Source organism: Antechinus flavipes, chromosome 1 (genome assembly GCF_016432865.1).
Source record: "Antechinus flavipes isolate AdamAnt ecotype Samford, QLD, Australia chromosome 1, AdamAnt_v2, whole genome shotgun sequence".
Taxonomy (NCBI): domain Eukaryota; kingdom Metazoa; phylum Chordata; class Mammalia; order Dasyuromorphia; family Dasyuridae; genus Antechinus; species Antechinus flavipes.
Window position 1 is genome coordinate 187,982,577 of NC_067398.1, and position 18,672 is coordinate 188,001,248.

The 18,672-nt window shown below is 35.3% G+C and overlaps 1 protein-coding gene across 1 annotated transcript; it reads right to left on the minus strand.

Moving 5' to 3' along the window:
* Nucleotides 1-787: 787 nt before the first annotated feature.
* On the minus strand, nucleotides 788-2,644 carry LOC127559976 (isocitrate dehydrogenase [NADP], mitochondrial). Its single transcript, XM_051994159.1, has one exon. It carries the CDS (start codon nucleotides 2,572-2,574, stop codon nucleotides 1,207-1,209), a length of 1,368 nt encoding a protein of 455 aa, XP_051850119.1. The 5' UTR covers nucleotides 2,575-2,644; the 3' UTR covers nucleotides 788-1,206.
* Between the last annotated feature and the right edge of the window lie 16,028 nt (nucleotides 2,645-18,672).

Genomic DNA, 18,672 nt, shown 5'->3' on the forward strand with positions numbered 1-18,672 from the left:
ATATAGCTTTCTATTATTTCTTTTGTTAAAATAAAGGAAAGACTACAATATGAACCTGTCAGACATTGACCATGATTAAAACCAACAGGCTGCCATTTTTTTAAAGGAAAATTTTAAAATGTTTAATTGATATCTTTTTTTGTTTTTTTATTTAGTAATTTTTAATTGTTTCTGACTCCTTGTGACCATATTTGGGATTTTCTTGGCAAAGATACTGGAATGGTTTTCTCTTTCCTTATCCAGCTCATTTCACAGATGAGGAAACTGAGGTAGCCAGGATCATACCACCTAACTTACCCCTCCATTTTCTCCTCCTATTCAACAATTTCTTGACAAGTTTTTATTCCTTTTTCTACTTTGAAGTTGCATTTGGTAGTAGCAATCTGCTCATTCCTAGCATGTTCCTGTCCCTTGTACACGATACTACTAAATTTTGGTTCTTCTGAAGCAATTTTGTTCCACATCTGACATAATTACAGCAGTCAAACTCTAATATTAAAAAAAAAAACTGGGCCTCTATTTTCCATCATTCTTTAAAACATTTTACAAATGAGTTTTTTTATATTCTAATCTGATGTGGCCTGTTAAGAAGGCTGGCAAAGTCACTTTCTGGACTCTTTTGGTCTCCTTATTGTGACAATTAATTTACACTGGCTAAACTTCTGAATAAAAGTATCATAATTGGCAGTGAAGTCATTTACCCATTTCCTATATTTGATTTTCAAAAACTTCTTTGAATAATTCAGGGACAAATCATTTCAATTGTACATTATAATTTTTCTCATCATTATTCTTTTTTTTTTTTTTTTTTTTTTTTTTTTTTTTTTTTTGTAAAGAGAGTTTAGTAGCTAAATATGGCACAGTGTATTCAGAGGACGGTATATAAATTACAGTATGTGAAACATCAACTTTGGCTGAGGCAAAACATACCTCGAAACACATACCTCATATACCCTTTAGGAAAAAAATATCTTTTTAAAAAACCCCACCCCACCAGCTTATAAAAAGTATCCCCAGCACATATTTCCTGTTCCAAGTTTCCAAATGAAAGGGTTATGGATCCTTCCATGCTGGGGGGATGGGAGAGGTGGGGGGGAAGGAGGATGGAGGTTAGAGAAGAAGAGAACAGGAAAGGCATTTGACCTGCCCACCTCTTGCTCTCCCCTTGCCTCCTAACCTGCAGCCAGGGCTGCTCCCCACTAGCACCTATTTCTGACCCAGAGCTTTGTCCAAGTTCCTCTTGATCGTGTCCAGGAAATCTTCAGTATTCAGATAGTGCTCGTTCAGCTTCACGTTGCTTAGCCCATGGATACAGCCGGCGAGGTCCTTGGTCATAGCTCCACTCTCCACTGTCTCAACACATACTTTCTCCAGAGTCTGAGCAAATCTAATTAAGTCCTGGTTGCCGTCCAGCTTTCCTCGGTGCTCTAAGCCTCTTGTCCAGGCAAAGATGCTAGCAATGGGATTGGTACTAGTGGGTCGGCCCTTCTGGTGCTCCCGGTAATGGCGGGTGACAGTTCCGTGGGCAGCTTCTGCCTCAATGGTCTTCCCATCGGGGCAGATCAGAACCGAAGTCATCAGACCAAGGGAACCAAAGCCCTGGGCTAGTATATCAGACTGCACGTCGCCATCATAATTCTTGCAGGCCCAGACAAATCCACCTGAAGACTTGAGTACCTGAGCGACCATGTCATCAATGAGTCGGTGCTCATACCAAATCTTGTTCTTGTCAAAATCTGTCTTGTAGTGCTTGTCAAAGATTTCCTGGAAAATGTCTTTGAAGCGACCGTCATAGGCCTTCAGGATGGTGTTCTTGGTGCTCATGTAGAGGGGCCACTTCTTCTGGATGGCGTACTGGAAGCAGCTGTGTGCAAAACCTGAGATAGACTCATCAGTGTTGTACATGCCCATGCCCACACCTCCAGCAGGGAAGTTGTACACGTCCCACTCCTTTACGCCACTGCCGTCTTTGGGAGTGAACACCATCTTGAAAGTACCCGCCTTGTCTACCACAAAGTCAGTGGCCTTGTACTGATCCCCATGGGCATGCCTGCCGATGGTGATGGGCTTGGTCCAACCAGGGACGAGGCGGGGGATGTTCTTGCAGATGATGGGTTCTCTGAATACCGTTCCCCCTAGAATGTTTCTTATAGTCCCATTGGGACTTTTCCACATCTTCTTTAGCTTGAATTCTTCCACACGGGCTTCGTCTGGAGTAATGGTAGCGCACTTGACAGCCACACTATATTTCTGAGTGGCTAGGGCTGAGTCAATAGTGACCTGGTCATCTGTCTGGTCACGGTGTGGGAGCCCTAGGTCAAAGTATTTGAGCTGTACATCCACATGGGGTAGGATAAGCTTTTCTTTGATGAACTGCCAGATGATTCGAGTCATCTCATCTCCATCCATCTCCACCACAGGTTTGTCCACCTTGATTCGTTTGTCTGCATAGTTGCGGCGTGGCTGCCCTCCCAGCAGACTCAGGGCTGCCGGGGCCAAGGCCCCTGGGCTTCTGCCCAGCACCGAGGCGGAGGTTTTGCCTAGCGAGCGCACGACGTGCAGGTAACCCGCCATCCCGCAGCACACCGAGGAAGCCGAGCACTGGGCTGGGGCTGGGGGGCCTCACGCAGGCTGGAGCGGGGTTGGGGGCCTCATCATTATTCTTTAAAAAAAAAACAAAACACTAATTCTTAGTTTCAGTGAGTTAATGGTTTGACCATACACAAAAAGCTGACTCATGTATAAGTCCACATGAATAACAAGTCTTTTTCCTGCTTATCAAAATATAATTGATTTCATTCTGTTGTATTTGGTGTTCACTTTACCAACTATTTTTATATTGTTTTTAGAATTCATGCTATAAGTATATGACTCTTCCTTGTAAGTTGCAAGTCTTTGGACTCCTTCATTTTTGGTTCTTGAACCATTCATTGTCACATATTTCCCCTCATCTTCACTTTTTCCCTCCTATTCAATGAAGTTATCAAGCATTGGAGTAGTGTATGTTGCTTTGATTTAGTAGATTGTATTAAGTTCTTCATAGAATTCCATTACCATTTCATCCTCAATAAATGATATAGGTACATAAGCTTCAATTATTTTCAGAGTGTTTTTCCTGTTGCAAATTCTTATAATTAATATTATAATATTTTATGTGCAAGTATTTTATTAAAATAATATGTCTTGCTATAGCTGACACACAATGTGAATCATTCTGTCAATCCCTTTCTTTGCCTTTCCAAGTGGACCATGTGATCCATTCTTCTCTTTGGCTGCAACTTCTTTCTTCTAGTTTTATTTATAGAAAGAATTTGAAGACTAAAATGATTCTGTTGCTTCAAAAATATGTTCACTCCTTAGTCATTGAACAAGGATCTCAAATGTAGAGTAATCATTGTTCAATGGGTGCTTAATAGTGGAAAAAAATTGTGATTTTTTTTGCAATTCTCCCCTTTTTCTTTTTTCCTGCTATCTTTCACTATCTCTGAAGAAGTGGAAGGAAACCACATAGAAATGAGGGGGCATTTATTATTTTTTTTTGTTTCATGGGTTGCCATAACTACAAAAATGTATGTTTGGTCTTCTGTGTCTAACTGAGGCTGTATCAAGCTTTTTCAATGTGGTGAAATATTCCAGAATCTATGGTTCATTGACATAGATAATAAGAACTCAAGATCATCTTAATACCACTATGAAGCATTGTAGTAGGACTTTGTGGAAGTGTTTGTGTAAGTGCATGCATGCACATATGTTTATGTATGCTTATATTAGCATACAAAACTTCCAATAAGAAAATTTCTACTTATATAAATCAGTATTAACCATTTATAATCTTATAGAGTTGCCCAGGGCACAGAAAGGTTTAAATGTCTTACCTAGGTCTTATATACACATATGTGTGTATATTGTGTGTGTGTGTTTGTGTGTGTGTGTGTGTATAACAAAGGCAGCATGGCATAGAAAGCTGATCTGGGAGTCAGGAAGACCTGGATTCAAATCCTGATCCCCGACTGTGACAAATATTCACTATTTGACCATAGGCAAAGCATTTTATCTCTCAGTGCTCCAGACTTAAATTGAAGGCTTGGTTCTCAATTGCATTATTGATTAATAATCATATCAGAGAACAAAAACCCAAGCTATAATAAATTAAAAAGAAGTTTTTTTTTAAGTTTTCTGACAAAGCCAGGAAAAGGGGTAGCCCTTCATTCCTGAGTATTTGTAAATTTTTCTTACTGTTCAAATAAATTAACAAGAAAACAGTTTTCTCATTGACCAGCATAGAGAGTTTCCAGTTAAAACCCATGGGTTGCTTGAGATGTATGCTGAGAGGAAATTATTCAAATCTGTTTTCAGATCTGACTCCCTTGGAAGATTTTTTTGGGAGCTGGTCAGCATATCATGGGTTCTGAATTAAGCATTAAACAAATCTGGTCTCTAAACAACAGGTCTGGTCTTTGTCACAGAGGGCTAGGTTCAAGCAATGCAATAATGTTTTCCCACAATTGATAAAAAGAATTATATTACATTATATTAATTTTACTAGGATGAGGAAATTAGTGAAATTATAATAAAATATGCCTATATATTTTATCAACATATATGTAAATGTATATGAAAGCTAAATCTTTGTCTTTCTAGTTGTATTTATCTATATAAGTATACATGGGGCTTTGTACAATTGTGTATGTTTGTATAGGGGATAGAAGCAGAAATAGACAGACAGGCTTGGTCCAGAAATTCCATCTTCAAAGAAATTCTATTAGATAATAAAGATGAGCAACTTACCTATAATTTATATTATGGGGCACTGGGACAGTAAAATGACTTAGAGATCATTGGTTTGATAAAATGACTTGCCCAGAGTCAAACAACTAGTAAGTGTCTGAGATTTGGATTCAGGTCTTCCTGACTCCAGATCCAGCACTTTATCTACTGTGCCATCTATCAGCCTTTCTATCTACTATACCATATTGCTTTTTAAAGATATTTTATTGCCTCAATTTAATAGATGAGAAAAATGAAGGCAATACAGTGAATAAAGTTTTAGATTTGAGACCAGGAAGATCCTTGTGAAAAATCTTTCTTTTATATATACTAATTATATAAACATGGACAGGTCATTTACCTCTCTGAACTTCAGAATTTGTACCTATAAAATGGGCTCAGATTAGATGGTTCTGTGAGGTTCCTTCCAGCTCTAAATCTGTTATCTAGTGTATTATGATTCACTTATAGTCAATTAGCATCTCAAATCAATAGCCTCAATAAAATATTATAGTTCTTATTTTCTGATTTTCATTTACTTTGCTATTCTATCTGCATACTATAGTGGTATGAACAGTGGTATGCTAAAGTCAAGTCCTATAAGAAACAATTTAAATTTTTAGTGTGAGCATTTGCATATTGGAAATTGATAAGCAGTACACATAAGGGCATGATTTATTATTATGTTCATTGTCTAGACTCAATAATGTGATGGAAAAAATGCTAATAATGGAACCAGTTGTTAAATAAATGCAACAGAATGAAATTATATTTAAAGCAATTTGTCATGAGAAATATGAATCTCTCTGTTCCCTTATTGTCCAGTACATCTATAAACTAAACCACAAATGAGTCCTAAATTTTTGTTGTTCAACTAAACACCTGAAACAGGGGAGGGGAAGGAAAATAATGTGTAATGTGACACATGTGACTCAGTGGGATCTTGGAAACTTGATATAGTGAATCCAGGCATCCTCCTTGTAAGACATAAAGAGGATTGAAAACTTCTAAAACAGATATCCATTGGGAAAAGGAGGAGAGAAAATGAAGGCAGAAAGAGGAAGACAAAAATATAGCAAATTTCCAAGACTGAATGTAGTTGCAAATTTCAGTGGTTGGTTGGAACCACTAAGATTTAAAAGGCAATATTATTTCTTTGACTCTAAAATTACTTTTTATTCAAGTAAACTCTAATTTATGTAACACATCGTTTTTGTCAAGTCTCATGTTACCTTTTCTTTACATTTTAGAATGAAGGCTGATCTTAATTTAGAAATGATATTTCATAGGAATAGGAATTCATAGAAATAACTTGAGCAGGTAAATGCTCAAGTTAAAGTTATCAGAATTCCTCTTTATATTCTGATACCCCATCCCTTCCTGCTGCCACTGAGGATTTCCCTTTTCCCCAGATATAAAATTAGCTTCTCTTCTTCTTCACAGATTTGGGCCTCATAAATTGGGTCCAACATTTGAGCCTACAATATTTCAGCTGTTAAGTACCTAATTTCCTGTATGATACTTATAGTGTATAATTCACCTATATTATGAATCCAATAGCTTCTTGTAGGCTGAAGTGGAAGCTTAATTACCATATAAAACAACGTGCATGAGAAAATTTATTTTGATTCTAAACATCTGGCTAAGAAATGAATTTTAGGATGCAAAGCATTGTTTTGAATAAATTAGGAAGGATTATAAATTGGATAAATGCTTTTTGGATAAATATACAGGGTTTAGCAAAATTCATAATTCCTATTAAACCTTTACAAATAAATCTACATTCAATGAAGTAAAATAAGAGAAAGAAACAAGAAAATAATTCAGTGAACTTTTGTAGTTCTAAAAGCTTAAATGAATGTCTTTATAATTTTTTTTAAAAAGTTAACTTAAGAAAATCTATGTAACTCCCCAGTACATATTTATAAAACGGTTGAAAAACAAATCTCAGGTTTCATCTCTAAAAGGAAGCATTTCTGGCTTTTAAGTAAAGAGCAAATACTAACAACTTCTTTTTAAAATTTTTTATTAAAGGTTCTCAATGAAAAAGAATAGTTTTTAATTATTTGAGAAAATCACAAAATCTATTGCAGAAGAAATAAAAGCCAAGAAACAACTACAATTGAACAGAATGACCAAAACAAGAAATAGTTTTTCATTTCCTCAGAACACAGGAACACTCTAGATAAATGCATTGAAATATATGTTCTTTTTTTGTTGTTGTTGTTGTTGTTACATAATAAAACAAGCAAACCAAAACCCCTCAACAACTTATAAACTAAAGGACTGTCTATAATATGCCTAATAAATTATGATACATGAAAGCAATAGAAAATACTTGCTCTCTGAGTAAAAAAGGTAGAGTTTGAAAGAAACCTGCAAAGGCTCGTATGAACTGATGCAGACAGAAATTAATATAATCAGAATAATAATTTATGCCCTAATATACCATTATATAGAACAACTTTGAAAGAAGTAGAATCCTCAACAAAGCAATGACCAACCATGATTCCAGAGGACTGCAAAGTGCAGAATAAAGCATTTTCAGATATAAACAATGTGGTAATTTGTTTTGCTTTAATTTATATATTTTATAATGATTTTTCTTTTCTTTTTTTTCCCAATTGAGCAGGGATGGAGGAAGAAAGGTGAAGATCAATGATAATGCTGTCAAAAAGGAAAAAAAGAAAGAAAAAAGAAAGACTTATTAAAACATTTTTAAAATAATTGTATGGGAGTGAAACAAGGTTGCCCATTATCACCATTACTATTCAAAACTGTATTAGAAATATTAGCGTTAGCAATAAGAGAGGAAAAAGAGATTAAAGAAATTAGAGTAAGTAATGAAGCAACATAATTATCACTCTTTATAAATGATATGATAGTATACTTAGAGAATCCTAGAGAATCAACTACAAATTATTAGGAACAATTAACAACTTTTCCAAGTTGCAGGATATAAAATAAATCCACATAAATCAGCATTTAATATGTTACCTACAAAGTCCAGCAGCAAGAAATGGAAAGAGAAATTTCATTTAAAATAATAGTAGGTAATATAAACTATTTGGGAATCTACCTGCCAAGACAAAGTCAGAAACTATATGAACACAATTATAAAACACTTTACACACAAATAAAGTCAAATCTAAACAATTGGAAGAATATTAATTGCTCATGGGTAGATTGAGTTAATATGATAAAAATGACAATTCTATCTAAATAATCTGCTTACTTGGTGCCATACCAATCAAACTGCCAAGAAATTACTTTACAGAGCTAGAAAAAATTATAACAAAATTCATCTGGAAGAACAAAAGATCAAGAATTTCAAGAGAATTAATGAAAAAAAATGCAAATGAAAGTGGCCTAGCTATACCAGACCTAAAACTATATTATAACACAGAGGTCATCAAAACCATTTGGTACTGACTAAGAAATGGAGTAGTTGGTCAGTGGAATAAGTTAGATTCACAAGAAATAGTAGTAAATGTAATCTAATATTTGATAAATCCAAACACCCCAGCTTCTGGGATAAGAACTTACTATTTGACAAAAATTGCTAGTAGAATTGAAAAACAGTATGGTAGAAAATAGGCATTGACCAACACCTAATACCCTATATCAAGATAAGGTCAAAATGGGTTCATAATTTAGACATTAAGAGTGAAATTATAAGCAAATTAGAAGAACAAAGGATAGTCTACCTCTCAGATCTGTGGAAAAGGAAGGAATTTATGACCAAAGAAGAACTAGAGTATATTATGAAATCCAAAATGGATAATTTTGACTACATTAAGTTAAAAAATGTTTGTACAAACAAAACCAATGAAGACAAGATTAGAAGGGAAACAGAAACCTGAGGGAAAATTTATATCCAAGGGTTCTGATAAAGGTCTAATTTCTAAAATATATAGAGAATTGACTCAGATTTATAAGAATACGAGATAAATTGTCAAAGGATATGAATGGACAATTTTCAGATGAAGAAATTAAAAGCATTTGTAGTCATATGAAAAAAAATGCTCTAAATCACTACTGATCAGAGAAATGTAAATTAAGACAACTTTGTGGTGCCACTACAAACCTCTCAGATTGGCTAAGAAAACCAGAAAAGATAATAGTAAATATTGGAGGGGATGTAGAAAAACTGGGGCAGTGATTCATTGTTGGTAGAACTGTGAACTGATCCAACCTTTCTGGAGAACAATTTGAAACTATATCCAAAAGGCTATCAAACTGTATATACCCTTTGATCCTGTTGTGTATTTATTAGGTCTGTATCCCAAATAGATGATAAAATGGGGAAAAGGACCCACAAAGGCAAAAATGTTTATAATAGCCCTTTTTGTAGTGGCAAGGAACTAGAAACTGAGTGGCTGCCCATCAATTGGAGAATGGCTGTATAAGTTATGGTATATGAATGTTACTGAATATTATTGTTCTATAAGAAACAATCAGCAGGATGATTTCAGAAAGGCCTGAAGAGACTTACATTTATAGGTGCTAAGTATAATAAACAGAACCAGGAGATCATTGTACATGGAAATGAGAAGATTATGCAATGATCAGTCCTGATAGATGGTGGCTTTTTTCAACATTGAGGTGATTTAGGCCAGTTCCAATGATCTTATGAAAAGTGCTATCTACACCCAGAGAGAGGATTGTGGGCACCGAGTGTGAATCACAACATAATTTTTTAAACCTTTTTTGTTGTTTGCTTGCTTTTTGTTTTCTTTCTCATTTTTTTTCCCCTTTTTGATCTGACTTTGCGTGTGTATATGCAGCATTATAAATGTGGACACACACAGAAGAATTGCACATGTTTAACATATATTGGATTATTTGCTGTCTAAGGTAGGAGTGGGGGAAAAGGAGATAGAAAAAAATTTGGAATACAAGGTTTTGCAAGGGTGAATGTTGAAAACTATGCATTTATTTTTAAAAGAAAAAGCTAAAAGCAAAAAACTAAAACAAACAAAAATATCATATATATTAATGTAACTGGAGAAAATATTAAATAAATAGATTTTTAAAAAAGGAAAACAAAAGAAAAGAATGGAAGAATAACTTGAAAATTGGTAGAAAATTCTAACCTATAAGATGAATACAAGAAGTTCAAAGGAAAAGAGGTTGTGGCTTAATATTGAAGGGAGAGGTTCTTGAAGTGGTTGTAAATATGTCTTTTCTTCATCTTAATCCAAGATGGCTTTTTGTTATTATTGTTGTTGCTATTTGGGAGGGAGGACCCTAATCGAGGTATATATTTCAGTGATTGCAAGAAGATGGGAAGAGTGATAGAGGAGCAACAGAAATGAATTTGCATGATGAGAAGGGCCAAGATGTATGGGAATAGATGAGAGGGGTTTGAAAGGGAGTAGGTATCAGTGATTGAGAAGAAAGAATAGTGTTGATATATGCTATAAACCCAATTCATTGTAATGTAACAAACTATAAATACTTACAATGTATAGTAGACATTAGGCTACACATGGGAGATTCCAAGACAAAATGAAAAATAATCCCTTCCCTCCAAGAGCTTACTTACATCCCATGGGAACAGTACACAATATAAATGTAATGCCCCATAAAGCTGAGTCTGAAAAGCAGTTAGATTAATTTAAAGTATTAGTTGAAATTCCCACCCCCCAATCCCATATAATTGATTTCATTTTTAGTCAGAATATTTTTAACAAAGAAAAAACAAAAATCTTTGAATTGTAAACTTTTTACAAAGTTCATTGATCTGTCACAAAGCCAAAGAATAATTTCTCCTCCAGCATCTACGTTTTTCCAGCTTTTGCTCTTTGGTCACTTTGCTTAGAATTAGAATTCTTTTATTTATCTTGGCCAGTCTGGTGAAGGTTTAGGATTTTCTTTTCCGAACAATGTTTTTAAATTGTTAGATAAAATGCATAGATTGCAAAGGGAAATGATTATACTAGAATGCTGTTATTAAAATTAACAAAAAACAATTTTACATACCCTAGTTTAAGTACTTTTGTTTTAAAGACACTATAAAAGATTACCTTCATGACAAAGTGGAAACAATGCCTATTCTGAGGGAGAGTATTGGATTGACAGATGACTATGCTTTTCCACTGCTAAGCTTTTATTTTTTTCTTTGCAATATTGTTAAGTGTTACAAAGAATACCATCTATCTTGTCGAATTCTTCTCTTTGAATTAGAGCTAAGTGAACTTAGAAACCTAGGCAGACTATGAATTTTCATTTTACTTTACTTTTGCAAAAGTGAAAGGGAGGGAATTAGTGCAAGTAGCAAGATTATTAATCTTCCTTCTGTCTCCTGAGATTCATGCCTTGAGTTCACCTCATACAGAGGATAACAGGGAAAAAATACCAATTTACTTTGTGTCCCTGAATCAGAGATATTGAATCAGTTCTGAAGATGAATAATCTTGAAATTGAAACTATGATCCCCAAAGCTTTCTACTGCCCAAATTGCTTTTTGTAATTATCAGAGTAACTATTCTACAAATGCAGTCCTTTCATGCCCCATCTTTTTCTTTTTTTTCTGTACTACATTTTGTGATTCTTACCCAGACAATTGCCAATTTATAACACTTTATATGTTTCTCACCCAATTCTCTTAAATCTATTGTCTTTACTTCATTTCCATTGTCAAAACACTTGCCCAAAGCACTAGTGGTTGGAAGAATTCTGATTTTCTTCTTCTTGTCTTGCTATTCTTCCTAACTTCAACTTTCTTGTCTACTGATTTCTGAATTGCCATTGAAAAAGTCATCTTAACCACTGATTAAATGAATTGCTCCCACTTTCAAGATTTTTCACAAATAACCTAATCCCAGAGCAACATTTACCTAAAATTAATGCCATACCACCACTCTCCATATTAAAGCTGACCCCATTTTATCAAATTTTCCCCTTTCCTCCCATACTCTCCATCTTTCTTCTTACAGTTTAAACAGATGGATATCATTGCTTTTACTTATTTATATTCCCCAATATCTTATCTTGGACTATTGGCAATAGTTCTGTCATGTCCCCCAAATTATATCCCTAATTCCCTCCAGAAAAATGACTCAATGAAGCTTTTAAAAATCATTTAGAATATTAATCCAATAATCTATGAATCAAAAAGTGACTCATTTTCTTTGTGTATTTTTATTACTGTTTATAGCTTTTGCATATCCTTGGAAAAACACATATATGGATATATATATCTTCTGTGTCTGGCTCTGAACTCCTGTAATTTATCTGTGTCTTCTACATTATCTATCAAATGAAACAAAGGCTTTCCATTACCCTTCTTATTATATTAACTACTCATATAAGAGCAAGGAGTCATTTTGCTCACATTTGGGTGAGTTTGTTTCTATAATGTGCTTCTGTAGGAAATCTATTGATAGTCCTGATATTGCCGTCTCTTGCTATGGGAGAGTTCATTTTCAGGTTTCTAGTGTCAGTTCACAAAAATGTGAACTGTAACTTGCAATTTCCATGTGTTTCTTTCCTAAGATCACTATTAACCATTCCTGCAGGGAGGCAAGGGAACATACACTTGTTTTGGATTCCTTTTCTACCTTCTTTCTATAACATAGTCTGCTTGTTGTGTTTTAATCTGCCTTGTGACCAAGAAAGGTGAAGAAGAAACCAACGTTTTTTCTCATGCAGTGGAAACAAAACAGGAGCTGTCAACTGTCCCTGTATTAATATGCCAATCAATCTATATGTCATTCTGGAGGGGGAGAGAGATGCTTAAATTGATCACTAATTGGGAAGAACACTTGCCTTCAGCAACTGCTCTCCCTCAAAATCTTGATTTTTTTTCTTTTTTCAAAATTAGGATAATAATAATACTTCAACTCTCCCCTCACAAGGATTTTATAGAGAGATATGCATGTTTAGCTGATAGATAACTTAGAATACATACAAGTGCAACCTCTTTACTTACTGAATAAGAAATGAGACTCAGAGATCTGAAGTGACTTATTTGCCTAATACCCCAGGCATAATTATCAGAGCCATAATTGGATTTTAAGTTCAATTTTTTGGAATACAAGCTCATGTCAAAACTGATTTTATTATCTTGTTTCTTTTGAATTTCCTAACTACTGTGGAAAATATTAGCACCTCCACCACTTCCTCAGGTCACACAGACTAAATCTTAGGGGTATCCTTAACTCCTCACTCCTTATTCTAATTAGTTCTCAAGCCTTATCTATTCAAATCCTCCTATGTATATCTCCTTCCCTCCTCTGGCACTGACACCAGCCTGATGACCTCATTACCTCCTATTTGAATTATTATAATAGTGTACTGATTTCCCTGCCTCGAATCTATCCCTACTCTAATCCATCTTTCATTCAGCTGTCAAGTTGTTTTTTCTAAGGCTCAGGTCTGTGTGGAATGAGTGCTAGACCCCCTTTCCCAATTTGACTAATCATAGATATCTTCAAAGCATTACTTAATCCCTGCAGGGAGAGGCCCAAGCACACCAGGGATACATCTCAGCTCCCAACATGTGCTCTGTTGATCTGAGAAGCAGGAAGCAGAGCACCTGGTTAAATAGCAAAAGACCCAAGCCTTTTCATTGGATAGACTAAAAGGAAGTAACCATCACTGACCAATGATCACCAATGTTGTCACTTCCTTTCACTGATATAGGGTCTTAATTTTTAGAAATCTCTGGGTCTAAAGATCATGTGACTTCCTGCAACCTGGACCCAAGACTTGATCTTTCTGTTCTGCAAACCTCTGAGAATAGGGATCACAATGACTTAAGCCTAGTCTCATAGAGTTATTGAGAAAACTTCACTTGTCTATCTCAATTAGGTCTGACCCTGTCTATTCCCTATACAATAAATTTGGGTGGCTCCCTATTATCACCAATACCAAATTTTAGAACTTCTATTTGACATTCAAAAACTTTCATAACTTGGCCCCTTCCTCCCTTTCCAATTTTTTTGCACCTTATTCTTGGCGTATTATTTGTGATCTTTGTTGTTTCTCACATCAGACAATCAGACTCTGAGCATTTTCATTGGCTGTTCGCCATGAAATTCCCTAACTCCTGATCTTCACTTCTTGGTTCCTTCAAATTTCAACTAATGTCCCATCTTCTGCAAGAAGCCTTTCCCTTTCTCCTTTAATGTCAGAGTCTTCCCTTTGTTAATCATATTTAATTTATTCTCTTCCTCTTCAATTTATTCTCTTTCCTCCACGTTGTATGTGCATAGTAATTTACATGTTGAATCATCTATTAGACTGGAAGCTTCTTAAGAGTAGAGACTGATATTTGTATCCCTAGTGTTTGACAAAATGCCTAGCAAAGATAGCCATGTCAAAAATGTTTATTAACTAACTAATTCCAACTCTAGCATTCTTTCCATCAAATTACACTGACTGTCATGGTATCAGAACAAGGCTTATTTAGGACTTGAACTGGAAAGACCAAGCAAGAAAAGATGATTAGGAAAAATGCCTGCATATAAAATTGGGAGGTGGGGGTGGGCAAAACTTGAGATCAGGGAAATCTGGCTATTGATAATAAAAATTACTCAGACCCAGGAGAGTGGAAAGCAAGGTAGTTCTTAAGTTATTAAGCAAGAAATCAAGATCCCAGTCCCTAGAATCAAAGATGATGGGTTTCTGGATCTTTCAATTCACTTACCTGGAGGCTTCATGTTGATCCTAAAAGTAGGAGGGCAGAGAACTAATTTCCCAGGTCAAATGACTCTAGTTATGAAGATATGATTTTGGGCAGGTGATTATATCACACTTTTATTTAGAAAAAATCATGCTATTTATGCTAATCAAGTACCAGTTTATTCTTTGTAAATATGAGGGCAATCTAATTTACCACCTGCTACTAAGCTGCTTCCAGTTCTACTTTCTATGTTGCCATGTGGAAAGAAAGAGATTTAACTTGTGTAGGTTCATTTGGTAGTTTAAAAATATTCATGCTACAAAAAAGTCTAGCTTCTACTGACTCAATGACAATCAGGAAGCCATCTGGCTCCTGCTTTCCTATGGGGACAGACTATGTTCATCAACTACTCAATACAGATGACCATGAAACTTACCAGCAGTGACATAATGAAGAAATTTCTCAGAAATCATTTTTCAAATCTCCACTTTTGCCCAGAGGGTGATCTTAGAATGGCCAGGGACTTCTATAGCAGCTTTCCATTGGAGGGGAAGGATAGGACCTTCTGGATGGACACCCTACCTGGAGCCTCAGACAATGATGGGAATGACAGGAAGTCAGACAAATTCTAACCGAATTCTCTTTTGAGTTTTAAGAGTCCCTTGGATAACAAAGAAGTGGAAACAGCTAAACTATTTCAGGTTATTCCTTGGAAGGTTAAATATTGAATCTGAGCTTAAATACTTTGAGCACATAATGAGAAGATGGGTCCAGATAAAGACTTGATGTTGGAAAAGATTGAAGTTAAAGGAAAAGAGGTTGGCAGAAGATAAGATGGGAAGATAATGAACATATTCATGTATGGAGGACCACTATTGAATAAGTCTATGAACACAGAGTCTGATCTAGCTATTACTTGAAACTTACTATCTATTAGGGCAATTGATTCAAACTATTGGTTCACCATCTCTCTAACAATTATAAAGACATACTTGATAAATTTAGGACAATCTTGATGGAAAATGCATGCAATAGTAACAAGGCATTTTAACTATACTATTTATCCTTTAACAATGAATTAAAGACATACTTGAAGTAAACAAATAAGTATGATAATTTCTGCTATTTACTACTCTTTTTTGACTAGTACTTTGGTATTGATAAAACATCATAACTATTTACAATTCTGTTGACATTGATGAGCATCACAACTAGGCTATTTACAATTCTGTGCTGATAAGTATCTTGGAATTGATAGTTAAAATGGATACTGAAATGTACGGATTGTGCATTAACCTGAAAGGTATATGATGCCACCTGAAGATAACTAGTAATGTTGTAACACTAGCCTAAAAGGTATATTAAACTTGACACTCAGATTAATAAACAAAGACTGCAAAGCATATCTTCTGCCTGGCCTTGGGTATTTATTCACACTCTCAGCATTCACTGAGCTGGACTCCAACATTCATGTTCAATGAACATGAACTTGGACAGACTTCAAGGACTAGTGAGGTCTAGAAGGTCCTAGTGTGCCCTGGTCAATAGGGTCATGAAGAATCAGAGATGACTGACTAGCCAACATGTTAATGTACAAATATTATTTCATTTGATTCTCATAATAACCATAGGAGGTAGGTACTATTATTATACAGAGTTTACATTTGAGAAAACTAAGGCAGACAAAGGTTAAATGATTTTCCCAGTATTTGAGACTGGATTTGAACTTGTTTCTTCATGGTTCCCAAACTAATACTGTTCTACTTACCTGTGCAAACTCAAGTCAAAAGAAATATAAAAATGGTAAATGCCAATGAGCAATCATAAAACATAAAAGACAAAAGAATTGTTTTTTGCATTTCATTATAGTAAGACAATACAAATGTTCCCTCAGAAACCTACCATCATGAAGGGGTTCATATAGAAAGTCTAATTATACAAACATCCTATGGAGGAAGAATGTGGGAAATTATCTCACATAATCTGGGTATACATGGGTAAGTGTACACCAACAAAGAGCAGAAATATAAGGTAGCAATTGATACTCTAAACTCTCATCTGAAGTAGTTAAAAGAAGGAAGAATACACAATAAGAATATACATATACATATATATATATATATATATATATATATATATACACACACACACAACACACAAACATACATATAATTTGGTACAGAGATTATTTTAATAAGGAAACTGGGAAAGAGGAGGGGAAAGAATGTGAGGAATAAGATGTAGGATAGCTCAAGGGAGTGATTAGTCTTGAATAATAATAATAATAACAAAGGATAGACAAAACTATATCACCTCTTTTTTGCAGTTACAAAGAATTAACAAGTGAGGGTGTGACAACAGAAATAGCTGAAAAAGTTATGATAAATAAATCTGAAGAAATACTATTCTGCTGTAAAAAATGATGAAGGAGTTCTTTTCAGAGAAACCTAGAAACATATTCTTCTTCCTCAAGGATAGAGCTAAGAATATAGGGAAAACTACCTCTCTCCCATGCCATGTTTAAGAGAAAATATGCACTTGGAAAATGAGGTGCTGTCCCCAAGAGGAATAAGTAGCCCTCCCAAAGCAAAAACTTTTTATCCCTCACTCTTGTGAAGAAGCAGCATGAGTCAGCAATGCTTTATAAAACCAATAAAGCTAATATAGACTTATGCACTATAGTGGTCTAGTGATATAGTTTCTGTGACATCAGTATATGCTATATTCTGTCATATTTGATCATAATCAGACTATCCTGGGAGCATTCTGTTTAGTTGTATATGCCACATTTTAAGGACAACCAGAAGAGCATCCAGATGAAGGCAAATTGAATAATGAAGGTTTCCTTCCTAGATAGAGTGTGTTCATTCAATCTTCATATGGCCCCACTCTCCATACCAATAACTCTGGACTAAAACTATCATCCTAGCTTCTATTTATCTACCTTTTTTGGCTCCACCATTCTAAGAGAAGCCCCATTCCTACTGAAATTGGTTTTACTTTATGTTCATATCTTCAGCATTTAACATTATATAACATTATATTTGACAAATTGTATTAGATGTCCGCACCAAAGAATCAAGGAGATTAAATGATGGCAATGGAATTTTAGTATTTTTCAGGAAGTCTAAAGCCATAAAAAATTTCAAAATCTGATCAGATTCTATAAGCCCTCCATATGACACAAATGCAATATCTAGTGACTAATTCTATAAGGAGAAGCCAGATAAAGGGTAGATCCCTGCACTAGTTTAAGTAATAGAAGCCAGAAACTGGGGAGTAAAACAGAGTGGGTCATCAAGAAACATCCTGGACAGGTTCTAGCAAGTTCTGCCCATCACATGCAAGAGTGGAGAAAGGGATGAAGTCTGGTTTTGGAACAAAGTACCAATTCAAACTCTAAGCTAATGATAAAAGTAAATCAAAGACTCCAAATTAACTGCAGAAATGCTATGAGTTGAGAAAATTCCAAAATACCAAAATACTCAGAAAGAGTAATTCTATATAACCTGGGTTTCCAGCATGCCTGGAACATTTTTCATGAATGTAACTGTTGTGCCACAGTTCTCTTTTATTGTCCTGACTCAGTTTCCTTAAATTGTCCTGCTTCCGTTTTTCTGAATTGTTCCACCTCAGTTCCTAATTGTTCTGGTCAATCCTGTAAAACTACTCCTCTAATCATGATGCTCCAAATAAAGAGAAAGACCATCTATCTTAGACATCATTAGATGTCTCCCCCAACTCTGTCAGAACCGGATTGATAGTCCCGTGTTCTCGCTCTCAGCACTCTGACTCCTGCCTCAGTCTACCCCCTGTCTCTGAGCCACGTGTATATATGTCATTGAGAACTCACATTGTTTGCTGGATTCTTGGAGATGATAGTCTCATTCAGCCCTGGGATTAAACCATGGATCCATTTGGTCCTAGAAAATCTCTTCCTTTCAAACAGAATATTAAATACTCTCTAATCTCTATCTTGCCTCAGTTTCTCCAGCATTACATTTGGAGGGTTCCCAGTGAGATGTTAGAAAATTAGAGCAGGATTAGAGATTAAAGACCTTTGGGTCTCCATCTTGGGCCTTGGGGTGGTTGAGGATCTAGGTTCTTGCCCTGGAGAAGCTGGCCCTGATTATAAAGGAATAATCATAATCATAATTTGTTTCCAGAGTCTCTGGGAAAGAGAGAAGTTTTCAGCCACCACGATGACTTGATGGTGGACCCCTCTATTTTGGCCACTGGAGAGTACTGGATGTCTTAAGGACATAATATGATCA

Bases quoted from the DNA above. Each gene is read 5' to 3' on its own strand.
- LOC127559976 (XM_051994159.1), bottom strand. From the start codon at position 2,574: ATGGCGGGTTACCTGCACGTCGTGCGCTCGCTAGGCAAAACCTCCGCC.